At 37.4% G+C, this 27,066-nt stretch overlaps 1 protein-coding gene across 1 annotated transcript in view; it reads right to left on the reverse strand.

Moving 5' to 3' along the window:
• OTC (ornithine transcarbamylase) overlaps positions 1-26,750 on the reverse strand; it is a 270,516-nt gene extending 243,766 nt beyond the window's left edge. The window contains exon 1 of the mRNA XM_086934145.1: positions 26,598-26,750. Within this exon, the coding sequence (XP_086790271.1) occupies positions 26,598-26,662 (65 nt within the window). The 5' untranslated portion in view covers positions 26,663-26,750. The remainder of the gene's footprint in view (positions 1-26,597) is intronic.
• Positions 26,751-27,066: the final 316 nt, after the last annotated feature.

A 27,066-nucleotide genomic window follows, 5' to 3' on the forward strand; every position in this document is an offset into this window, starting at 1 on the left:
AAAAATAATAAAAAAAATTAAAATAACAAAAAGCCAAAAAAAAGTTCTTTTCAGAACTACCTTCCCATTATAAAAAAAAATTGGTAGAAGTCTTTGAACTCTGCCAAGCTCTATTTCTTTTAGTTCGCTCCTAGTTCGCACTCCGGTACGCGAACTATAAGCGAACCAAAAAATTTTTTAAAAAAAAGAACAGTAAGTATAAGGAAAGGAAACAGACAGTTATGTTACAAAAAAGACAGCTATAGGGAGTAAAGAAAACATACTGTTACCCGCAATTCACTTCTGATCATGTCATATATTACATAATTTTTGACATAGTCAGTGACATCATCAGGAGTGGATTGCGAGTAACAGTATCTTTTGTTTACTTCCTATAGCTGTCTTTCTTGTAACATAAATGTCTGTTTCCTATCCTTATACTTACTGTTCTTGTTTTAAAAATTTTTGGAGATCATTCAGAAACAGTAACATTAATAGAGACAGAATTAGTGAATAATAATGAAGAAGTATGAGAAGAGAGGGAGTGAAAAAAATACTGGAAGGAGTAGAATAATTAAGTAATAGAGAAAGGAATGAGAGAAGTAGCAAACACAGGAAAGTAAAGATTAAAGAAATGAAGCAGGAGAACTGATAGATGTTAAATGTGATAGACTAAATGATTGATTGAGGGTCACGATAAGGTGTGTCCTCTCTAAAAGTTTGTTTAAAGTGAACCGTACTCAGGGTTGCATATCAAAATTAATGCTTGTTGAAGAATACAGAGGAGATAATAGCTGTCAAGACCTACCATTGTAGTAAAACATGCCCACTTCTTACATCATTCATAACATAGTCAGTGACATCATCAGCAGTGGAATGCAGGTTAAAAAAGTACAAAACATTTACCTTATAATTCTTGTTAACTGTAAAAGAAAATTTTTCATACTTTCAATCTGTAAAAGAGAGAACAAACATTTCCAAAAATATTAGAACATGTATTTAAAAATTAGAAAAAAGAAGGGAAAAGGATCAAGAAGAAACAGTTTTTAAACAACTTTGACACTGACAGAAGCCTCTGCTTCTCTACGCCCCGTACACAATCCTAAAGATATATATTTTAAAGTAACAGTATCTTCATGCTGAAGAAATGAGGCCTATTTTGGAACATGGTGCTTCTTTTGCATTGCTAATGTCTCACAATAGTGATGCAATAGCAGCACAAAAGAGATGTAAAGCTATCATAAAATTGTGTCTAACATTTTAAATGATTGTTTCAGGATGCAAATAAGATGTGTCCTTTCAAGAGGTTTCTTTAAGGTGAGGCCTATTCAGTTTTCAAAAAAAAACAGTACACAGAAGTACAGCACTGTAAGCATTAAAATTGACACTTACAGAAGACTCAGTTTCTCCATATCTACCTCACATTTCTAAATGTATTTCATAAGTACTAAAAGCAGAATATTAATTATACATGTTAAATGGTTTATTTTTGCTGTTCTCAGAATGTATCAAATTTCACTTAAATCAGTGACTTGAAGGTATTCATCATGTAAAAGCGGGGAAAAAAAACCACAATCAAAATGATTGTGTTTAAAAAACCCATACAACCTAAGAAATCTGAATTCAAAACTCCTTAAAATTAACTTACTTTCAATGACGTCGAAGGATCTCCTATGAACAGCTTCCACTCTGTTGTGCTATAAATATTTTCAGCCCGCCACTTTCTGAAAGAAAACCTCGATCGATTCGAAAAATATGTTACATACAAGAAAAGACTTCTCTCATTCTATCACATGTTTCCACTAGGCCAAATCATGTTGCCGCGATTCGCAAGTCTTGTAATTCTTCCAATCAAATCCCGACATTTTCTGTTTTCGCAACTTTCAAAAAGAAAACATTTAAGATTATTTTCACAATCCAGGACTAATAATATCTTACCCTTCTTTGTCACTCATGTTCTCCTTTTCCTATGACACTGATACTGCTTACTATGAAGCAGACTTACTTGCATCAGGTTTATATAGTTGGATTTTTAAATTGACATTATAATTAAAACTTTTGCACCAATAATCTAGACAGCATTGCAGACTTACATTCCCTCTACTTCATGAATCTTTTGCAATTCTTCACAGGAAATCCCGAGATTCTTTCATTAAAATTTTGGTTTTAAAAACAACAGGTAAGAATTTTTAAGGTCAAACGGCAATTTTTTTTTGAAAGTTACAACGGAATCATTGCAGAATGACCAGCCGTTTCAAGCTTTTAAATAAGCTGTATAATGTCCTGATGTTGTTGAAGAACCATCGTGATAGATAATTGCTAGAGTTACAAAAGTCCTTCCTGATATTGAAAGCTGAGAAGCCACAACATTTTTTATTAAAGTTGACAATTTTGACCCATCAGGCCTACATCGTTGGATCATTAAAATGACATACTGTCCATATCTACGTATAAATAATGTTGACATCATTTCAGATTTACATTGGCTACACTCCATGTTGTGATCCGCTGCATTTACTAGCTTATTAAAGGAGACTGATTTACTGTCTGGCAAAGTTAAATATATAAATCTTTCTGAGTCTACACTAGTAGTACTTGATACCATACAGTTCTCGCAGTCATGCTGCCATTGATAAGAAACCCCAAACAGGTGATCTACATCTACACCCTCATCTTGCAATACATCAAGCATATACATTAAAAACTCCTGACAATCTTGCTGATTATTTTCAGAGAAGTCTGTTTGACCTGAACATTCATCTAACAGATAACGAACTTCAGACACACTTTCTACTTTTGTACGATCAGTGCTACATTTCTCGAAAACAGAATTCAACAAACAGCATAAAATGTGTTCTGAATTCAACAGAATCTGTTCTTTTAAACTCTCTAGTGAAAAGAGAACATTAACCACTACATTTGCATAGCAGTTGACACCAGAACTGTTTTCAAATTGAAAACCGACAACATCTTCAACATAATCCACTTTCTTTCTGCTAACAATTTTCGGTTCATAAACTTTTGGTCTTTTTGCTACAACCTCCCTACTATTACTGATATTTCTACGTTTCCGGCCTACCACACGTTTCTCAAACAAAGGATATTGAGGCAAATGTGGCGCATACTCTCTTCTTAACCTATTGTATTCCTTAACACAATCTAGATCCGCACAAATGTTTGTGACATCACAGTCAATCAAGTACAATCCCGATAAAGTTCTAACTCGTGACAATGCCACATATGCCATACCCTCCTTGAACACAGAACTGCCAATATTCACCAATGCACTGTCTACACTTAAACCTCCCGATTTATGGATTGTTACCGCATATGCCAAGCAAACAGGAAACTGTTTACGGCGAACATATAAGTCTTTAACAAGCAAAAACCTAGCAGAACAACGACCAATTACCTGTACTTCCTCAATGCCATCAAATTTAATTTTTAAAAATTCAATTCCATCTCTACTTTTGTATTTCTCAAAATCAACAACATTACCCATTGATCCATTTACCAGACCTCTTTCAACATGTAAATTCCTTCTCAAAATGATACGGCAATTTAAACACACATTCAGAGTCTTTTCAAAACCCGCTGTTTTAGATATAGTCTTCTCTAATGAATCCAATTTTGATTTCAAATTCTCTGACAAAATAATTGTTGATCCCATATGCTCTATTTTGTCAATAGCTTCAAGTTTCACAATCTCTTGCTTTTCTAAATTCAACATTTTGTTGTTGAAGATGGCACATTCTGCAAGAGTTGGCATCAAACATATTCCGGATTTCTTCTCAGTAATTTTCTGAAAAATATTCTCTGCCACAATCTCTTGTCCGGGATATAAATTTGAAAGTAATCGTGCATTTAAAGCTTCTTTTCCATGCTCGGTCACTTTTCCAATTCTAATATCTTGTAGAATATTCTTGTAATCTTCATCTTTTGCCTGACGCATATTTTCATGCAGTTCAGCATAATTGAAGTTTAACCATATATTGACGTTGCCAATGCTCCCTAAGCACTTCCTGGTATCTTCATGTGTGAGTATTTTGAACACAGGTTGTCCTTTTACTGGTGTCAGCTGCAGCAGATCTCCGAAAACAATGATGTGTTTGCCACCAAATAACACATCATATTCAGTTTTAAGTACTTCTTGCATTCTCAAATGCACAAAGGCAAGCATGACATTGGAAACCATGCTTACTTCGTCAATGATAAGTAGCTTCATTTTCCTCAAGACTCTTGAAACTTCACAGCAAGCATCCCCAGATAACTTGTTGTATTGTAATTTGTTGTCATGCTCCACCGGCAGCATCAGTAGACGATGCAAAGTAATACCTTTAATGTTATGTGCTGCAAGTCCAGTTGGAGCGGTGACAACACAAGACAGCGATGACTCAGTCCTTTCCTGCAGATAGCATGAAATTGCTTTAATGAGGAAACTTTTTCCAGTTCCCGCTTCTCCACTCACATACAGTCGGACAGGCTTCAACGATGTACATGAGCACTCTTTCTTCTCATGACTTAATCCATGCTCAATTTGCTTGGTAACTTCATCATATATTTTCCTCTGCTCAACGTTGAGTTGTTTTTCCAAGTCTTCTAACTTAACTGAATCCTCCTGAGCATGTGCCATGGCTCTTTCCACTTCATTCATAGCAGTGGCAGCTTCATTTTCGATAAGAGGTCCTCCAAGTGGATCTTGACTCAATGAAACAGAACTCTGACTGTCCTGAGAACTGTCTCTGGCAATCTCGGCTGCAATCGTTGCTTCCTGCTCAATTTCCAAAGTTAGCATTTCTTGATATTTGTGAAAAGCAGGACATTCTATGGTCTCCTTAGCAGCAGTGAAAGAGTCTTTGTAACAGAGGAAATCTCCAAGCAGTTCCTCTTCTGCACGCCAAGGCTTGAAAAGTTGCAAAAGTGCTAAATAGAAAAACTCCTTTTTTTCTGAAGATTCGCCACTCAATTTTCGATGGTTTACTAATTGGCATTTTCTTTGCTTGACCAGGCATCCCTCACTTCCAATTACAGCATACACTCCTTTCTCAATATCTTCTTTGATGTTCCTCTTGAATATATAATTTTGTAGAACCTCATATAGACAAACATTCTCAAGGTGACTGCTTCGATTTGGATAATATGTATCCAACATGTTGGTCTTCAAAATGTCGGTACTGTTTGGTTCCTTTTCTGCCAAATATTCAATTTCCCGGACAGGTTTTAGAACCCGATTTCGCGTTGCAGCAAGACCAAGACTCGCCCAAACAATACTCCTGGATTTGGCATAGAGACTTGCTGAAGACAATCGATCTGAACATTCGTAAGCTCCGATTTCTCGATGCGACAACATCTTCAGACTGAAACTGTACAACTTCTTGCTGAGGCTCTTTTCATGGGAAATGTCCTCCCACATATCCTTCAGTTCTGTCTTTTCTTTTTTGGTGATGTAAGATGTCACATACCGAGCCACAGCCATACAGTTGTCACCCACAAACTGTATATCCATGTTAGCATTCCACATGGACAAAATCACTGGGTTGTAGTCGTTGATGTACTTGGACTCTTCGTTCCTTTTCAAATTGTATGTATTTTTGGGTGATTTCCTCGTCACATTATGTCGTAGTGAAGACATCAAACTGTTCACTTTTCCTTTAGAAATCACCGGTCGTGGAAAGTTGAAACGACATTTGGTGTAGAACTTGTCCTTGTTTCTGAATTTACGACGACAGTACTTTCCACAACGATGGCTTTGGAAACGTAGAACTTGTTCTCTTAGGCTTTTCTTCTCCGTTGCGTTTGGAACAGCACACGTAGAATACTGTTCTATGAAATTCATCACTAAGTGATCCGGATCTGTTCCAAATTTAGGTGCATCCTTGATCCACAACAACATATGTATATGAGGAGCACCTCTTGCTTGGTACTCCTTTCTCCAGAAGAAATCCAACACCTCTCCAAGAGGTGGATTCTTCTTATTTGTGATGAAAGACATCATAGCTTCAAATTTATGATTGAAGTACCTGCATACATTCACAGGATCCAAAGAACACAGTTCTCCAGGTGTCTTGAATTCAATGTTTTCAATATTTCCATTTGCTTCTCGTAGAAATTCAAGTAAGTCTTCCCAGCCATACTCGGCACAGCTCAGAGTGAGGAACCATGTCGGAGTTCCTAAGTTCCTCAGCATACATTTTAAATCACCATGACGACGGTACCAGTACTCATTAGTACCACGCTGACACGCCATGAGATTAATTAAGTGAGAATCCAAAATACTATCTTGGACATTGACTTTATGCATAAAGTCCCTTGCCGAGATATTTCGCATCTGTATACCACTTTTTAAGATGTGGTTCACTGCATATGACAGTCCAGACAGATCGCTTTCAAACAGGAGATGAAACAAATAGGGAATGCATTGACGAAACCTAGGATCTTCTGCATACAATCGTAAAGTCCGGTATTCAGACGCAGGAATTTGATGAGATCACTCATCATATCTTCCTCCTCGACCTGTGGGAAATAGCTGTGGGAAACACTGAGCTTCCAAACTTTCCTCCCAAACACTAATGGGACTCCCTTTGGCTTGTTTCATTTGAAACAACTCAATAGCATTCCCCATGACTTCCTTGGAATGCAAAGGATGAACACTATAATGTTCATATATTTCTTCACTTTTAGAGGCCTCTACTTTCTCAATTTGGCCAGCACACAAATCGCTATCCTCTTCATCACTTACTTCCTCTTCTGCAACATACACATTCTTATAATACTTATTATTTTTCTTCAAATACACTGTTGCCTTTTTCACTTTCCTAACATCCACTAAATCTTGCCATATTTTCTTATTCTTTGTCGGAACCCCATTAACCAAGATAACCAGAGGTTCCTCTTCCACTTCTTCTACTCCAATTGTGTTAATGTTTTTATTCAAATCTAGAGGCAAATAAACAACTCTTCCCTTTAATCCTCTCTGTAAATCTGCTGGAGGCAACTTCCCTGTCTTTGGCTCCATTCTTACAATAGCCTGAAAGGGATGGATAATTTGAATCAAAATAGATTCATAAGTATTTAAATCCTTCAATTCAGAAGGAATCTCAACCAATTCCAGATTATTATGAACTGCCCTAGCAGGCATCTGGTTTTGGTTTAATTTATTACAACAATAAGTACATACACGTTGATCCGATCCCAAATCAAAATAATTTTCTACCATCAAGTATGTGGCAAAATCCTTCCATTCACTATTATTTTCCCTTTCACTTTTTGCATATAAATCCACTACCTTAGTCTGATTCTTATAGTAAGTGCGTCGACAACATACACAAGTGAAATTAGGCCTCTCACTTGATTTCATCTGAAACGTGGCAATTTCTTTCTGAAAATTATCTGTACTGTAAACCTGTACATTATCTTCAACATTACTCTCTACTTCAGGGTCAATTTGAACATTCTCATCTTTACTACTAAAGTAACAAAACTCAATTTCTTCACAAATATTCTTCACATCTATTTCAGAACCATGCAAAAGAGCAGCACATAATTGTTTAAGCATAATTGCTGGACTCTTTGCATAATACAACATTCTCACTAATTTTCTCACTTTATTATGATGCACTGCTAGCATCCTGAAATGATGAAAAACACTCTGGCATACTCTCCTGGAAAGACAAGCCAGTGAATGACCACGCAAACCTGTCATTTGTCTCACTCTGCAAGGATCTAAATCTTGCAACAACTTCATTTTCTGCTTCAAACTTTTCTTATTAAATGTCCGTATAAAATCACAAAGCAAATTGATGGAAACCTGTCGCACACTGCAAATAGAACTACACTTCCAAATGTACACAGGACCCTTAGGACGTCTTCCTAAAAGCTCATCACTTAGCGCCTCTTCTGTCTCTGTTGTCACAAGTTTTTCTTTTTCAACTGCACAACCATCCTTCACTTCATAAGCTCGACCACTGGTGTCAACTGCATGCACCAAATCATTATCCTGAAAATAACTCTCCTCATTAAAAAATGCCTCAGAACTTGAACTATGCATCCATTCTCCGGAAAAAACTTCACAAAAGTTGCTACGATTTACTACTCTCTTCCATCTACTGTTTGTTTTGAAATCAGAAATTACCTTGCTTAGTTTCCTAATTCTATTGATTACCAAAATAAACAACTTTCGCTTAATTTCAAAAGCATGATCAATAATTTTCTCTACATTTTTCTTCTTCTTATAAAATGCCGCTTTCTGTTTGCATTTCTTAATATTTTTTATTAAATTAACTATTATCCTATTACGGAACATTCATTTTCGAATCTCCCTAAACTGTTCTTTCCTTCTACTATCATGCACAGAGTTATCTCTTCCTCTACCAGTAACATTTTTCATGGGTCTTTCCTTTGCATTTAAATTACTCTTCTTTTTCTGAACTGAAACATTTTGGCGATAAATACTTTTTTTACTACAAATATTTTTTAAGAAAGATTTTGTGCTCTTACCCGGAGCTTTCTTGGTGTTTTGATAAGTATTTAGGGAAGAGGACTGCTGCAATAAAACATCACCGTGCTGTCTTTGACGTTTTCTAGCCTTTCTAATTCTATTTTTTGTAGGCATTTTCCAAACTATGAAAGAATCTGCAGTTGAATCAAAAACTTAATGCCCTACTTATTATTTAACATAGCAAATCTTTTGCACCAGCACTGCATCACAAAAATGACACACAGTGCTACAAAACAGGCATACAACAGTCATAAATCTCTCCCTAATATTTTAAATGATTAATTCAGAATAACGATAAGGTGTGGCCTATCTACAGGTTTATTTAGGCCCAGATCTTTTGACTGGGGTGAAAGTGTATCATTGATCCTCATTCAGTCCATCGCCTGTTTTGTTTATTTGAGGTAAGGCCAACACATGGTTGCAGATAAGATTTTCACTTAAGAAAACAAAGGAAATAATACATGTGAAGGCCTACCAATGAAGTAAGTCATTATTTGAAATCAATTACATTTCTGGATATGTACTGCTAAAGCTTCTTAGGTTGTGTTTGGTCATATTTATAAGGCATATGAGTGTGTATGATGTTATTTTTCTTTTTTAAATGGAAAGCGTTCTTCATGGTGCAAGTTTCTTGTAAATACGCTCCCACCTGCGAAACGGAACTTTGCAATGCGAAGCTGATTGGGTCCCCGGTGTCTGTCAACATTCTGAACAGTCCGGAGCGGCCGCCATCTTATCTCTCGGTAGGATCGAGAGAGAAGAAGAGGTGAAAAACGAAGGGGGAATTTAATGAAAGGGGGCAAGGTATACCCCTGTTGACCCCCTAGGAATGTTGTTGGGATTTTTAAAGGGTCCCCTGGGGAAAATAAAAAAAATATATTTTTCACGGTAGAAGCGCTTCCCAAACACCGAACTGGGCCGCAAACTGCACGGGAATACGCCATTTTGTGCTTCGTTTTAATTAAATTACTAGGTATAAGGAGGTGCGGGAGACGTATCCTAATCCCTTATATTTTCTGAGGGTGGCTGAGGAGTCTCATATATGTTGATACATGTGTTCCAGCGGCTGTGCGTGAGCTTTTTTTTTTTTTTTGCTGCGTGACATCTGTTAACGTTCGATTCGAAGGAAATCAGGAAGTGTTGACCACCAATTTCTCAGTGCGATAAAATATTTTGGGGCATATTATCAAGCCTGTGCGCTAAAATTATCGCCGCTTTATCGGCCGAAAACGGCCGATAAAGCGGCGATAATGGGCTTGATAATATGCTCTGTGGAATTCCAATCGAAGCCCATTTTAGATGTCTTCACATCTAGCATGTGCTTCGATTGGAAATCCATAGAGCATATTATCAAGCCCATTATCGCCGCTTTATCGGCCGTTTTCGGCCGATAAAGCGGCGATAATTTTAGCGCACAGGCTTGATAATATGCCCCATTGTTATAAATGAATCCTTATTGATAAACAATGTCTGCGCCAACTTGCCTTTTTTACAATGCCACAATTTTGTCGTGCACGGCAGCCATTTTACATGCCAGGCTGGTCCCAGCCTATCACCTAGCCCTGCGAATGTAGGGAAATATTATCAAGCCTGTGCACTAAAATTATCGTCTTCACATCTAACATGGGCTTCGATTGGAATTCCACAGAGCATATTATGAAGCCCATTATCGCCGCTTTATCAGCCGTTTTCGGCCGATAAAGCGACGATAATTTTAGTGCACAGGCTTGATAATATGCCCCGTAGTTTATGGCCCTAGCTGTAGAGAATCAAGACATGCCAACCCTCCCGATTCAGGCGTCAGACTACTGATTTCAGTGCTACTCTCCCGCATCCCGATTCCTGCAAACAAAAACCCGGGGGCATATTACCAACAACTAGCGATAACTTGTCTAGAGACAAAATTTATCGCCGCACATCTGCGATTTTTATCGTAGATAAACATTGCTATTAGCAAGGTTTATCGCAAATGCGATAAAAAACGGCCACAATGCATGAATATCGCTGAAAAGTCCGCGATATTCATGCATTATCCAGCAAATGCTCTTAACCATGTTATCCACCTCCCATTGGATAACATGGCTAAGAACTCCTCAGCACCATTTTTTGGACATTATTAACATGGCTATGTAACTCCCATAATCAAAATCTAAATTTGCCAAGCACACTTGTGTTACTGCATGCCAGAATGCTACACCGAATATGCAATTACAATTTCGCAAAGTAACAAAATCTATTTCTATATCACTACAGACAAAGCCACAGTTTAAAAACACAGCTTTCTTCATCATTTTCTCCTTAGCAAGGTTTATCGCAAATGCGATAAAAAACGGCCGCAATGGATGAGTATCACGCTGAAAAGTCAGCGATATTCATGCATTATCCAGCAAATGCTCTTAGCCATGTTATCCACCTCCCATTGGATAACATAGCTAAGAACTGCTCGCAAATGCGAAAAAAAACGGCCGCAATGCATGAATATCGTGAAAAGTCAACGATATTCATGCATTATGCAGCAAATGCTCTTAGCCATGTTATCCACCTCCCATTAAATAACATGACTAAGAACTGCTCAGGGCCCCATGAGGAACGCTTTCCATTTAAAAAGGAAAAAATAACATCATAGAAAAGAATCGATTTTAAACACAGCATATAAATCAATTGTATACCTGCATTCAAGAGGAAATGACTGAAAATGTCCTTGAGAGACATGAAAGCGTTTTCTGGAATGCCCTAGCACCATTTTTTCGACATTATTAACATGGCTATGTAACTCCCATAATCAAAATCTAAATTTGCCAAGCGCAGGTGGGAGCGTATTTACAAGACACTTGCCCCATGAGGAATGCTTTCCATTTAAAAAGGAAAAAATAACATCAAAGACACTCAAATGCCTTATAAATATGACCCAAAACAACCTATGAAGCTCTAGCAGTACATATCCAGAAATGTAATTGATTTCAAAAATGGTTTTTAAAAACAACATATCTGTTTCAGCTTACATAAGAGACCATGGAATGGGCTTCATATACAACAATAACTTGAGTTACTGCATACCAGAATGCTACACCGAATATGCAATTACAATTTCTCAAAGTAACAAAATCTATTTCTATATCACTACAGACAAAGCCACAGTTTTAAAACACAGCTTTCTTCATCATTTTCTCCTTAAATCATACTATTCTCTATCTAAAATAAATAAATCTTTTCTCACCTTAGCAAATACTTTTTGAGTTTTGAAAACAGTCTCAGAAATACACCAAATTGTCTTCAGCAGAAGAAAAAGGATGCACTCCAGAGGCTGCAGCTATTGAAAGCACAGAAATACAGATATTCATTTCACATATCTCTCATATTAGCCAATCATAACTCTTCCCTCACTTTTTTCAAATCAAAACCCTTCCCCCCTCTGCCCTCTCTGCCTTTTTTCCATAGCAACGACCTCCTGGAAGACCTCTCATGTTTGCAAATTCACACAACAATGTTTCAATTGAACTCTGAACTCTCAGTGCACCTGCGTATCCAGTGCAATCTTTCATTAAAAGTTTCTTCCTTGACCATTCAAATTACATCTTTCAAAGAACACATCCATGCACCCTAACTTTCTGTTTTCAGAAATGGAAATGCACCAATCACTGCTAATTAATCATTAGCATTGGAAATCCACAGTTTTTTTTCTTTACAAACTCCTACTGTTTCAACTGCCCTTTCATTACCACACTTCATCTGACTGCAGCCCAACCTTCTCCCACCATGTTTAAGGTCTGGATTGTTGGACATAGTTACATCCACTGGGCTCAAAGGTATGCTGACAACAGAAATTTACACAACCTCAATTTACAAGATGTGGAAATTAAATGGTTGGGCCAAAGAGGATTAAAATGTCACCAATTGATACCATTGGTGAAAACCTTTATGCATTTGCCAAAACCTGACCTGTTAATAGTGCATTGTGGAGGTAATGATTTGGGCACTTTAACAGGAGTAGGTCTGGAAATGCTTTTAAAGGACACCTTTGAGCAATTAATGGCACTTTTTCCTCAAACTGCCTTGGTATATTCCAATATATGCCAAAGACAGAAATGGAGGTGGTCCAACCAATTTTGTCCACAAATTGAGAAAGCGAGGAAGCATGTAAACAAATCTGTTTCAGCTTTCATGAGAGACCATGGAATGGGCTCCCTGTACAATAATAACTTGCGTTACTACATGCAAGATATCTACAGAGGAGATGGAGTTCACTTCTCAGATGAGGGCAACAGAATTTTCATTCTGAATTTAAGACTGTGCAGTGGTACCTACTTATAAGTACCTAAATGTACCATAAACCCAAAAGCTCTTCTCAGAGCTACCCTTCATCTGATCACTCACAATTAATACTTTTCTCTAACTTATTTCTGTAATTTTCAACAAACTACGCTCAAAGAGCGCTACCCGGTACGCGAACTGGAAGCTAACCGCCCAAAATTATTTAAAAAATGTTTTTTCTCCGCACATATGGTCCTCCTCAGCCACCCTCAGAAAACCTGGGGGGTCAAAATACTTGTACCGTGTCCCCTTCTACCCTTTCTGAACATTATTTAACCTCCATTTTATATCTTAATTCGACCGAAACACAAAATGGTGGACTCCCGTTACGCTTCTAGTTCGCGAACTAAACCGCTTCCCGGGAAGCGGTCCAAAAAAAAGGTGGGAAAGTAATTCACAGAAAAAGGACTGGAGACACTCTCACCAAATATAGATTAGCTTATACTACATAACAATCCCTTTCATTTTCACAAATTTGATTGAAATTCCATTTAGCCATTAAGCCTGTAGACCTCTCTAAATACCTTGAGGTAAATTACTTCACAAAACACATCTGAAGTGTTGGAATTGACAACCAATGAAAATGTTACTTTCATTTTCTACTTTTATTACCTGATATTTGATTGGTTATATACCTGAATATATATAAAGGAAGAGAAGAAAGCACAGCCATGTTGACTACTACTTCTTGTTGTACATCACATTTCAATACTTACCTAAGACTTCAACTTGTTTCTGAAGGTAAGTTGTTATTTTTAAAACTGAAGTATATTGTGCACTATAACTTGATATTGTAGACTTTTTCTGATAGATATACACTATCCCTCTGTAGTAGTTATGGATTTAGATAGACTTCTCTGTTATAGTTATGAATGGAATTAGGCTTCTCTTCGTTAAATTACATACACTTTTTTATAGTCATATTTCCACTCTGATACTATACACTGCCAAAAGAAAAATTCACTGATAAAAACTGCCTATCTAAAATTAATCCCAACAGTACCCAATCTCTACTAATATATATTTTTTTATTCAAAATTTCAGGCAAAATGGAAGGCGAACAACAAGTTACATTTTCAATTGAACTGAAGGAGAGCAGCCAAGACAAAATTGATGACTTTATGGATGAAAGTAGAGACTACGAACTTCTACAATGTGTTGAAGCAGTGGACAACCTGCTTCAAAATGAAAAAAAGTTACACCCTATATTCAATTTTGACATTTCTGACAATGAAATATTAGAAAGTTTAATAAAGTATTAAACACAATCATAATAAAAAAAAAATTAAAAATAAAGAAAACAAAAAAAACCAACAAAAACAACAAATAATTAACATACAGTATTAGAAAAGTCTATCATTCTTTTATCCTTATAGTACGCTGCCCAGAACGCTTCCCGGTTCGCGTACTAGGCGCTCACCACGCAAAAATATATATATATTTTTTTTTTTTTTTGCCCTGCAGGGACCTTTTACAACCTCCACATAAAACCTAGGGGGTCAGGGAGGATCTACTATGCCCCCTTATCGAAATTTCCCCCTTTGTTTTGGCCTCCTCTTGTCTCTCGATCCTACCGAGAGACAAGATGGCGGCCGCACCGGACTGTTTAGAATGTTGACAGACACCGAAAAGCCAATCAGCTTTCCGTGCGCAAAGTTCCGAAACGCGAAAAGTACGCGAACCGGATCGCTGCCCGGAGCGCTGTTACAGATATATATCTTGATTTAAACGTTAATTTCTCAAAATCCACTGAAGCACATATATTGAGACCTAGCAAAGGCACATCGGGCTAACAGTCCCTACAATTTTGCCAAGTTTCGTGGAAATCCATTCAGCCGTTCGGGCTAAAAGTGAGTCCAACCGCCCTATGGAAATTAACATGAGAAAAACGCGTTTTGGGACCCCCCTTTTTTCTCGGCCCCCCCTTGACGAACCCCCCCCCAAATTTCCAGGAGCTGCTCAGAAACAAAATGTGCCATTTTCCTGAAAATTTCAGCCGATTCCGTCCACAAACGCCAAAGTTATTAGACATAGAATTTTCAGAAATCCCATAGGGAAAAAATCCTAACTATATATACCTACGCCGCCAGTAGGTAATATATATATATATATAGAGGGGATGGAGCTGGGTAGAGCATGGTTCCTAAATTGAAGTAGTTCTGATGGATACGGGGATGATGTTCCAAATCCCGCTTGGACGGATGTAAAAGGCCCTCTTTCTTTTTTCTTCTTACACTTGTAATCTGCAGTCTGATGGTGCCCTGGCTGTGCCAAGATTGACCCACGATGGCGACCTTGTCTGCAAAATAAGCTGGTGTGCTGGTTGTGATAGCTTTGTAAATGATGCAGCTGGTTTTGAAGATGGTTCAGGCTGGCAAGGCGAGCCAATGGGGTTCAGTCAGGAGGCATGTAGGGTGATGCTAAGGGGGTATCACTAAGGAGCACCAGTATCACATCTATGAGGCAATGCATTAGGGCATTGCCATCATTCAGATGCAAGGGTTGGAGGGCTTGAACAGCAGCTCTAAAGTGGCTTTCTGGAAGAAATGGTTCTGCATTCTTTAGAAGAGTGAGCTTCTTCCCATTAGAGCATTAGGCACAGCTGTCTGTAGCAGTTCATTTCTGGAGGACAATATTTGATCTAACAGTTTGATAGGCCATAACCTCCTGTCCTATGAGTTGCCAGACTTTCAGTCTTGTTTGTCTAGATTCTTTGTCTGTTAGCTTGAGCACCCAGTTGTGATCTTGGGACCCAACTGCTTGTAACCAACTAACCACATCATGCCTGCGGATTCCCCCATTTTTCTTCTCTGCATACTCTAAAAAGCATTAACTATATCTACATGTATCTTATGCATTCATTGAGGTCACTATTCTTCATTGTTTAACTGACTCATTAGATCATTTATTAAGGCTCTTCTAAATTGCACCTGGGAGGGGTCACACCCATTTCTTGAAACAAATCCTTTGACGTCCTTAGTTCGGACATACAGCAATGGAAATTACTAAAAGCTCTTGCCATAAGCTGCTCACTAGCAAAGAAAAGAGAGCAAGATGGATGAAAGTGGGATATCAACTCTAAAATATTGTTTTACCACAGCATTGTGGTGAAAATATCATGTCTGCCAGTTTGTGGGACATAATATCAAAGATAACTATTTTAGTTGTAAATAATATTGCTATTATAAACTAAAATATTGAAATATTTTATATAGTTTACATTTATATTACAATTTGATGTTTTTGTTATAATATTTGATTTCATATTTTTACATAGGTTAGCGTCACTCATACTTTTTATATTTTGATAATCATATTTTTAGTTGGTTGTTATTTGGGATTTTTTAGTGGGTGGTGTCTTTATCTAAGTGTTTATAGTGTATATTGTTTTGTTGATACCATTTTAGAAGTTTTTAAATAATTATTAAACAAAATGTAGTTAATTTTGAAAGTGTATTATAGTTTATTTAAGATATTTAGAATTTAGTCAGGCTTTGGATTTTATTGAGAAACTTGGTGGGTGGTGTTGTAAAATTAAATAACTGAATTGCTTATTAATTTTTTATATTTGTAGATCATAAATTGGTTAAAAATGTAATTCATTATAAAATAATTTAGATATTAGGCAATAAATACTATTCACAAAAGGGGCTGGTTTATAGATTAGTGGATGGGTTACTCAGTCACAAATGTGATGTATATTTCCTGGCTGCCTTATTACAAGTGTATAATATCCTATGTCACTTTTCATAGGGCAGATGTCATATCCATAACGTTTCTGATGAACAACCCATCAAGCACTATATATCAGTCTCAAAGTTGGATTGTGATTAAAATGCTAATTGATTGGCATGTTTCAAAAATAGATTTAGAGTAGTATTTATTTGTAGGATTGGAGTTAGAATGTTAAATGTGTCACCTTGAAGTATATGTCCTTTCACTAATTGGTATGGGATTGGAGTTAATTATAACAAATATGCCCCCTCAATAGATGCACTTCCTCCAAAAATGTGTGGGATTTGAGTTAGAATAGAAATCTTGAACCTTCCACCCATCTATATATATGTCCTTTCACCAATTTGTATGAGATTGAAGTTAGATTATAACAAATATGCCCCCTCAATAGATGCACTTCATCCACAAATGTGTGGGATTTGAGTTAGAATAGAAATCTTGAACCTCCCACCCCTCAATATATGTTCATTCTTCAATGTGTATGTGATGTGAGTTTGAATGGTAAATCTTACACATCCCAGTATATGTACTTTCCCAGTATTGTGGAATTATATATTTAGAATGGTAAATGCCTCCATTGTGTATACTCTTTTACCAAAGTTATTGGTATTGAAGTTGGAATGGTAAATAGAACACTACACAGTATTTGCTATTTCTCCAGTGTTTCTGGTATAGAAGTTAAAATATTACACCTGATATTTATCTGTAGATGCACTTTTCCTAATGTCTGTGGGACTAAAGTTACATGAGTAAATCTAGTCCTTCCCAACATATGTAATTTTTCAAATTTTTGAGGAATTGGGAATAATAATTCTGCCCTCCTGACGTTCATGCATTTTCAATTACACTTGGGGTTTGAAGGTAGAATAATACATTTGACCTTCACCAGTATATGTACTTTACCAATGTTGATTGGATTAGAGTTAGAAGACGAGGTTAAGAAAAGCCTACATAAAGGAGGTATTCATCTGGATATTTCATCTATGTCTCCTTCATTGGATTTTTTTAAAGAAAATGTGCTTGATATGTAAGTCTCATTTTTCTTTTTTACCTTTGTCATTATGTATTCTGATTTGTCAGGTTTTTAAGGGAATCAATGGAACATTTCATTTTGGCTATATGGTGTATGCATGCATATTTTAAGGTGGATTGTCAATACCTTACAATCACTCATTCCCTATTTGGGTTTGCAGAGAACCTGATTCAGATGGGGTGGTAAAAGAAAGATCAATCTTTCGGAAGAGGAGGCCTAACCCACGTAATGCGGCATGCTTTCTTATAGGCACCTCTTCCCCACTCTGGAAGGATATTACCACCAGGGCAGACTCGACCTCCTGGTGGACCCGATGGAGGGAGTTCTTAGATAAGGTATTTAGATCATTCTAAAAGTACTTAGAGGTAATCAGGTTTTCACCTCAATAGTGGTAGCCTCTGGTGCATCTAAAAATAACTATGTGATGGAGTAAGAGCGCAAAAGCTGCCACTATTGTCTTTGTACCAACATGTTTCTGCCCAAATGTATTTACCTAAAGTGGTCAAGCGTATTCTTCAGGGCTGTGGCTCCCTACGAAACGTGACCTAACAAAGATAAAAAACCTTGCACAGATATGACCAGAGTGGTAACTCACTGGTTTTGCTACTAATTCAGCCACACTAAGGGGATACCCACCATCCGGTCTGGGTAGGGACGATGTCCTCTGTGGTCACACAGTCATCAAGAAGCCCATCATGTGGCAATTCCTAAGAGACATCCTCACCCACCCGCAAGTACCTAGGGAGTATGTCTGGTGGTGAGAAACTCCCACTCTCCATTGTGTGATTAGAAATATTTCATGATTGCCTGCGAAATACAGATATCATCAGAATAACAACATACCCCAAACCACTCTGCAGTAGTTTAACAATGGACTATGAAGCATGGAGAACCAAATTATGATGAAAGGTTACCTAAATGATGCACAACATATACACATTGTGCCACACATTCTCTGTCAGTGTCATTTTTATCCATTTGAGACAGAAACAAGATTTGGGTGAAATCTCACAATTGTGTGGCAAAATATGTGGCAAATGCAGTATATCCACAAGTATTTGTTAAATGCTTCTGCCACAGAATCTTTTAAATCCTCTAGCCATCACAATTGCCTATTATTTTATTAACAAGTTAATGAAGAAAGTTAAACCAGGCCTAAGCATTCTAATTCCAGTCAATGTCCATTCATATCTGCACTTTGAAGTAAATCTATTTGTCCAGCTAACAGACCCAACATAGAAATGCTATATAAAAACTAGATGATGATAAAAGCTGTGAAACCTATAAAGTTCAAAGGAGTGAGAGGAGGACTTGCACAGCGAAGATAGTTCAAAAAGTAATCAAAGTAATGGTCTGTGGTGTGCTCACGGGGAATTACGCTGTCTGTACCTCACAGCGTGAAAGTAGAAACTAATACACAGCTCCCCCGTTTGGAAGGAGACACCCAGTGGCACAGCGTGAAAGTTAGACAAACATGTCTATAAACAATTCATCAAAGTTGAATCCACACAATGTCCGGGGGCAGAGCCAGCACAAATGGAGTATTACTCTTTCTATCGCGGAGTTGGCCCCTGAGGAAGGGCTTGTCATCTGCCCGAAATGCATTGGGGAGGATTTATAACTGGATGATGTTTTCTTTGGAATGAAGTTTATGCTTTATGGAACTACAGTGTACCTTTGATCAAAAAATTAAAACACTTCAAGGAACCTCAACATTGTGTGGATTCAACTTTGATGAATTGTTTATAGACATGTTTGTCTAACTTTCACGCTGTGCCACTGGGTGTCTCCTTCCAAATGGGGGAGCTGTGTATTAAACCTATAAAGTTACCTTGGGGTTCTGGAGATATTTACAAACCACATAGCCTTCAGACCTGTGGTTTATTATGACACTAGAACCCCTTGATGTAAACATCGGGCATGTGTAACTGTAGTCTCTCTCTATCTATCCAGCTGTATATGCATTTAGGGGCCTTGCCTTATAGATAGCAGTGTAGATTCATATATCTGTTTGGATATGCTTCAGCTTCAGAAGTATGACGATTTCTTTAGGTTATTTCTATGTAAACCAAAAAATACATAAAGGGGCGTTTCAATATTTATTGAACCATTGTGATTCTTGTACAGAATGTATGTGCTGCAATGATTAAGAGACAGAGCAAATAAAAATGATCAGCAATATGAGAACAGTGTAAAGGATGAACGATTCCAGCATTTTACTAAAACAATGTGTATATACACTGGCATATAAGTGATGTGCATAGTGTACTCCTACTATGCGCTTCCTTACCTAGTAACCTAGAGTGGGTTATCTGCCAAGAACCCTGTACTGGATGATATAAATCCCCATTACCTGAAGGTAAGTGTATGCAGGTCCCAGTCTTGGTCACAAGTTGGATATAAGAAAAACTACTACGTAAGTAGGGTCTAAGTGAATATTTAAAGACCTGGCGTGGATATACTCCCCAGTCGCAAGCTAGGTACACTACAACAATACAATATCTACGGGTCTATACAGACAGTTAGAATCACAAGAGACACCAAGGGTCGCAGCCCTTAGTGCCACTAGTGTGACACTAGGAGGAGACCCAGATGATGAAGCATGTCACCATTTGTGAGTTATGGGAATCCGTCCTTTTAAAGGATTTTTTCCTCTGTAGCCTGCTAGAGTTATATAGGTTAATGGTTGCGATTCTTAGGTCTCTTGTGATTCTAACTGTCTGTATAGACCCGTGGATACTGTTCCAGTGTATCTCACAAGTTGGATATCCCTCCTTGCAGATGGAAAACAGGAATCAGCTGGGCTGAGACTCTGACCTTGCAGTGACAAAAAAGTGCTCCACTAATTTGAACACAGAAATGAGTGTGTATTTATACTAACAACATCCCTGCTTCCGTGTCGAGGCCTCAGCTAGGTCAGCATTGTTTAGCCTCTTGTGATAGCTATGTCGTCTTACGGTCAAATAACAACTAACAACATTTGCACGATGTGTGTTCAGGGCTTCCACTAAATGTTCAAAATGTTTTGACAGGGTAATAACGAAGTGAAATTGAAAGTAATGTGGTGTCAGGTAAACTAATCCTGCACTGCCACGCATGCAAATGTGTGTCAAGAGCCATTGGAAAGGAAAAGAAGGCAACTTAAGAAACCTTTGCATGTAAAATGGTGGTGTGTCTACCCAAGCCTAATTCAGCCACGTGACATCACCACTGTTTCTGGAAGACATGAAAGCGCAAAGCAGAAGAGCATCCTAACAACCCTCTACAACAATATATGCTGGTACTGGATTTGAAGTGAATGAGTGGTATTCGAAGCCGCCAATGAGATTTACCAGAGACTGTTAGGTGATATAAGCTTCACATGTATGTAGATGAGTCCAGGTCATCTGGCATCTACATTATTCACTGTGAAGACAGGGAATATTCGTCTAGCTCCATATTCAGGGACGAAAAAGAAGGGGAGAACCCTTGACAGCAAGTCAAAACATCTAGTGCAGTAGCCAATGGTTTTGGAAAAAGGATATCCTTTCTGCCTAGAAGAAAGGTGAACAGTCACTCAACGAATGAGAGGCCTGGTATTTCTTGAAGAGCAGGATAACCCATTTCTCCAGTTTTTAGAATATCCTAGTTGATGACTTTCCAGAGTCTGGTTAAGGGGATCAAAGGTTAAGAAGTTCAATTGGGTGGACAATAAACCTCTGAAGTGTTAGACTGCATAGAACCATATGCTGTCCAGCCCTTATTATTGGATGTAGTAAAAGGTACCATTTGCTGTACAACTTCTGTTTTCAGATGTGAAAGGAAATCTGTTCACTCTACAAAAAGGGTGGAGGAGGAAGAATCAATGCTTTCAAATGTAGGAACATTGACTGAAGTAATTGAAATAACTAGAACAGAGTAAATCAGACAAATGACACACAACTATAATTGGAAGAGTTGAGGAGCCAAAAACAAGTTTTCTCCAAGTACTCAGAACAGATTTGAGCACCTTGAGAAATCAACACCGAAATATCCTTTGATTTATTATCTGGATATTTTCCAGAATGGATGTAAAATTATCTTTCAATGCTCTCTAAGAAGATAAAAAAGGTGAGACTGGTACATAATCGCATCATCTTGTTGGTGAAATGGAATATCAGTTTTAATATTTATTTGCTTATGGGAATGGAGATGAGACTAAGCATTGATTATATGCCTACATTGACATTTCTGGTGCAGATATCCCATTTTTAAATATGCGATACAATCAAGAACATTACTCTCCACTTTCAAAATGACATTCTAAAACTGGCTGTGTTTGTGTGTGTGTGGATGTGACCTATAGACATACATGAGTTATATTATTTCAAAAATTGTGCTTTTCCAAGACAGGTGACTTAACTATTTCCAAATTACTTTTCAATGTGCAAAATTATAGCATCATTTTGAAATGTTTAAATGAATGTTATAATATCCTTGTACACCTTGGTAGTAAACCTTCTATGAAACTAATGACAAACACGTCATCCAATCCAATGTATTCTATACTAATGCTGCGGAACTGATAATTGAATGAACTATTGTTTTTAGCATCCGCTAAAATGTTAATAAAATATATTTTTAAAAGTCAAAGTACAAGAGGACCCAAGGTTGCACTGCAGGTCATGGGCCTAATTCTGGAAAGATTTGACTACTTATAGTCCAATGTGCATTATTGGGGAGAGTTTAATATAACACTGAGGCATTTAGATATAGTTACTAAAAGAAGATGTGGTGAGAACACCAAAGCTAAAGGTTAAACACATTTTTATTGAGTTGATGTATAATGGAAAAAATTATCTAAATTCTCTGGTAAATACTTATACAAGCAGGCCTTACAGAAGTTTAGCTATCACAGATTTTCTTTTTGCTATCAGAAACCTTGAATCATGTTAGAGCTGAAATAAAATCCATCAGGTTGTCAAATCATAATTGTATCCACACTGTGGTTAATGTCAATGATAGGAAAGTCCCCAGAAGAAAGGGAATCTGAAGGCTAGAAATCCACTGTTATCAAAATAAACATGCTCAATGTATGTAACCCACTGAGGCATTTCTGAAAGGAACCACAGTTTTGAGGCTGGTCTCAGTCAGTTTAAAAGAATCAGTACACAGGACATCTGTGTCTTTTAAAAGTTACGTTAAGGAATTAGTTAGAAGAGCTTAACTTTTAGCTCAAACCATCCTAATTTGGTTTGAGATTGCAGACTCACTGAGTACTGATTCATAGATTCTATTTAGAAGAAGAGAGCATATATTATTACATTTATTTTACAGGTAGGGTTTTTGTAAATTCTTTATGGCTCCATGGAGGGAATATTGATCTGGGGCCCTATTATGTATAGGCTGGTGCAACATGTGTGCCAGCGCTATCTGTATTACAGAAGGGCCCACACAAGTGCTCACGGCCTCTTCAGTAATATCAAACTGCCCAGGGGTGCAAATGCCTTTTGCACCCACAGGGCACTTCTGTAATAAGGGCCCTTGTGGTTCTACCATGTCTTCTCCAGTTTTCTGCATCTCACCCTAATAGAGACCTTCAACTCCCCTTTAATCCTTGTCACATGACAGTATCCATATACACATTTTCTTGCATTTTTACATTGAGCCTCATGGTAATCTGTTGACCAATCATGTTCCAAACAATCCTTCAATGGTATGATTACACCAGGTTCTACCTCAAGGAGACTTCAGCACATGATGTCTGCTGCCTCACAACTGGTTTGTGCTCATCTGTTCTTTGATGTGTTCAATATACCTCAAATTAGACCAGACTGAATGGGATCTATTCTCATCCACAGAGAACCCATTAAACCCAAATTCAATCTGGGCCTTTGGACATGAACCTTGAAACCTAACATGTCATTGACTAAGTCCCAACATCAGAAACCCAGCTTGTGGTTTCAGGTGGTCTAAGACAATCTAGCTATCTCTTTATTATTGCCTATCTGGAAATCCAGAGAAGGAAAGAAATAACGGATTCCACCTAAATCTACACACATATCTCCTCTACTTCAGGAAGAAACTAAAACATGCCCATTCTCTCAATACTGGAAACTCCCATTAGCTGCCATGGTTGCGCTCAATTCATTCCTCATATGACATGTAATGAGCACAGCAAAGACATTAACAGAGATCCACCCATAATTAATGATCCCCTAATAATTAAATATAAGTGCTGTTACTATGAAATAACCATGTAAATAGTGGGTCCCATAACAAATGTATTCGGCTGAATAATAGATGTGTAGATACAATGAGTAGAGACTAACCAAGGGAACTATCTGTTTGTCTCTAATGGCACCACGCTTATCCCATATCTCTGTAAGCCTCTTGTTCGGTACAGCACTCTGATGCTCACTAGCCATGTGTGCTCTTAAAACATACTTTAAAATAAATACAATACAATAAATAGATGATTATGATGTGGGCTAGGAAAAAATGGTTCAGTATTCCTAAAGTTTCATAGCTTTACAAGCATGAAGATAAATTAAATATGACCCAAGTGAATTTGTTAACTAGTTAGCAAACCTAATTTTGCCCTAGCGTTATATCTTGTTTACAGCCTACAAGGTAAGAGACATTTTGGAAGATCTTGAATATCTTGCTGATGTGAAAACTCATAATCAGGCCAATTGTTGACAGATTTGCGTTCTACACACTCTAAATGAGGCAGGGCGACCTTTAGTTTGAGGTAAAGGATACTCTTTCGCTGTTGCAATGGAGTACCCTCTCCATCAAATTCAAAATCAGGCCTAGATCTTCAGCTTCATGTGATTTATTTTAGTTGGCAACAGATTTACATGATATATCTATCTCCAATGCTATTGCTATATATTGCAATTCTATACTATAGTTTCGTATTATTTATTTTTCTTATCCAGCACAACGGTATCCTTTTCTTTATTTGTATTAATCTTCTATTTTAGGTTTAATGTAATTTATTCCCATGGTCTTCTTCAAGAGTAATAAGTTGTATTTTCTTTTTTACATTCCGAGCTCTACATATGACTTATATTTTCATCAGTTTCAACAAAAAGATTAATTCATGTTTATCGTTATACTTCATTCTGTGCTGATTTTTCTTGTATGATTACTTTAAAACAGTAATAAAACATTTTAACGCGCCGAAACAGCAACTGAAGGCAAAACTTTCTTCACTAAAATCCCACCAGTTGGCTAGCTCAAATGAACGACTCATTTCGGATCGCTTTGCTGTAAAATAAACACAAGCAGACAATATATTACAATATTCACCATCTCTACTTTACATGTCTGGTTTACACATATATTGGGCATTTATTTAATTTTAATCATTGTTTTCCTGTATGCCAATCTTAAAAAAGTGTTATAAGAAGTAAATGTCAGGAGTGTTAGAATTAAAACCCAGCAACACTATCTAATGTATTATACAAGGTAAATATTGGGAGTGAGAGAATTTGAAGTCAACAATGTAATCCCTTTAGACCTTCTGCCTACCTTAATTAATCAACGGAACTCCAACATTATATTCCTTTGAGATCTTGGCTTCTACCTATCGAAAGTCTAGAATTGTCTTTAGTTGAAATATGAAATGGGAAACAGGTTCCCAATGATACAATATTGGGCTTCTTTGGGCATTTACAAAAAAAGTCCCTATCGTTTATCATGTCACCAGGCTTAAATATTCAGTCACATAATATGTAATGTCACCTCATACTCAGACCCATACATGAATCGTAATATAACATTAGTGAATTAAGTAAAAACAGCAAAGTAACGAAGTTGTAACTAAGAGTAAATGTTGCCAGCACCTGCGAATACTGTAGCCCTGTACATCTAGGATTGAGATTGATAAATTACAAGGATTCGCTTACGCTAACAGATTCCTCCTATAGGTCAGACACTTCGAAAGGCATACCAAAAATAAAAACTTAGCAGCAACATGCTGTAAAACCATGCACACCAACTTATTTTATAACGGCTGTGCACGCCTAACCAAAAACTATTTAGAAGCATAGTGCCTAGTTACAAAATGTAAAACCGAGCGAAAATCCATTTTGTGACAGGGATGAAATGGGAGTGAGAAAAGAACAAAACTAAATTGCTGGTTCAAGCACATGAACAATGGTAAACCCCAACAGAGAGTTGAACAGATTATTACTTTCTGAACAAGGGAAAGATAAGATGGAAAAAATAGGTTTTAGCCTATAGGAAAGGCAGTTTAGTAGGCAAGAAGACAAAAATAGGTTTTAGCATGTAAGAAAGGCAGTCTAGTAGGCAAGAATACAATCATATCTACAAGTTGGGAGGAGTATCACGCCCTCACCCCATGCTATAGGCACCTTGGTGTTTCATTCCACCTCCTATAGATTGCTTGCATTATAGTGCATGAGGGAATATTTTACTTTTGAAAAATACACTCAATCATCTCATATCTAATTATGTATTCCTTACGTGCGCTGCATATAGAAAGCATTCCTTATCTGTGTTTTTTTTTACTGCAATTGACATTTTTCAATGTTTTGTCTGGACTCGAGTGTGTCATTCCCACCTCCATGTTTACTATCACCCTCATTACCACCGCAATTACTACCTTGTGAAACACCACAATTAATACTACAACCACCGTTACCATCATTACAAAACCAGTAAAACCACTTCCATAATGACCACCCCCTCCATAAAAGCAATAGTTTATGCCAGCGTTTGCTTTACTGCATGAAAGTCAGGCCGATTGCCTTTGGCAGTGCTTGCTTTTTTTGCTTTTTCTCTGCTATTGATTCTGTGCGTTGAAAATGGTTATGCCTGTCCATCAGTCTTGTGAAATGTAGTGTAAAAAAGCGTCAAGAAAAATATTCTGTATGTTAAACTATTTACGTGGTGATGTTCTGGGTGGAGGGGGTTATTTGGTGTTCTGTTGTGTCTCAACATTTTACACATAGATGATTCCTAGCATGTATTGTGAGCGTTGTGACTACTGAATTGGATGCTGCTTGTGTACAACTGCACCCTAAGAAAACAAAATATGAACCGAAGACTTACCGAAAATGTCGAACAATTGTCCTGCTGCTGCTTAAAGATGCCACAAGGGTCTTCAAAGAAAACATCTTCACGTTCAAAGGTAATGGTGTTTAAGAGTGGTAGTGTGATGAACAGCATGAAATGATGAATTTAGGCAAACAAGAGATGGTTATATACTGCAGTGCGCCCCCGGGCGAGGTTATTGCATGAATAAACAGTACTTGATAAAAGTTAGCCATCTGATGACATTGGCGGCTGGGACTTTACCTTTGGCATCAAACAAACCAACCAAGCTAATCCAAAAATTTAACTGGAACCCTTTTCAGTCTGTGCTTTGCACAATACTCATCATGTGTTTCACTTCAAGGACCCTGAGCTCTGTGGTTTTGTGCTTGAGCAATCATGACCTCTTAACTGGCAGTTCGCTTGGGGTTATGTGATGCAAGGCCTGCTGTACCTGATGCTGCAGTGAAGGAGGCACATATAATGC

The sequence above is a fragment of the Lissotriton vulgaris genome, chromosome 8, assembly GCF_964263255.1.
Source record: "Lissotriton vulgaris chromosome 8, aLisVul1.2, whole genome shotgun sequence".
Classification (NCBI taxonomy): domain Eukaryota; kingdom Metazoa; phylum Chordata; class Amphibia; order Caudata; family Salamandridae; genus Lissotriton; species Lissotriton vulgaris.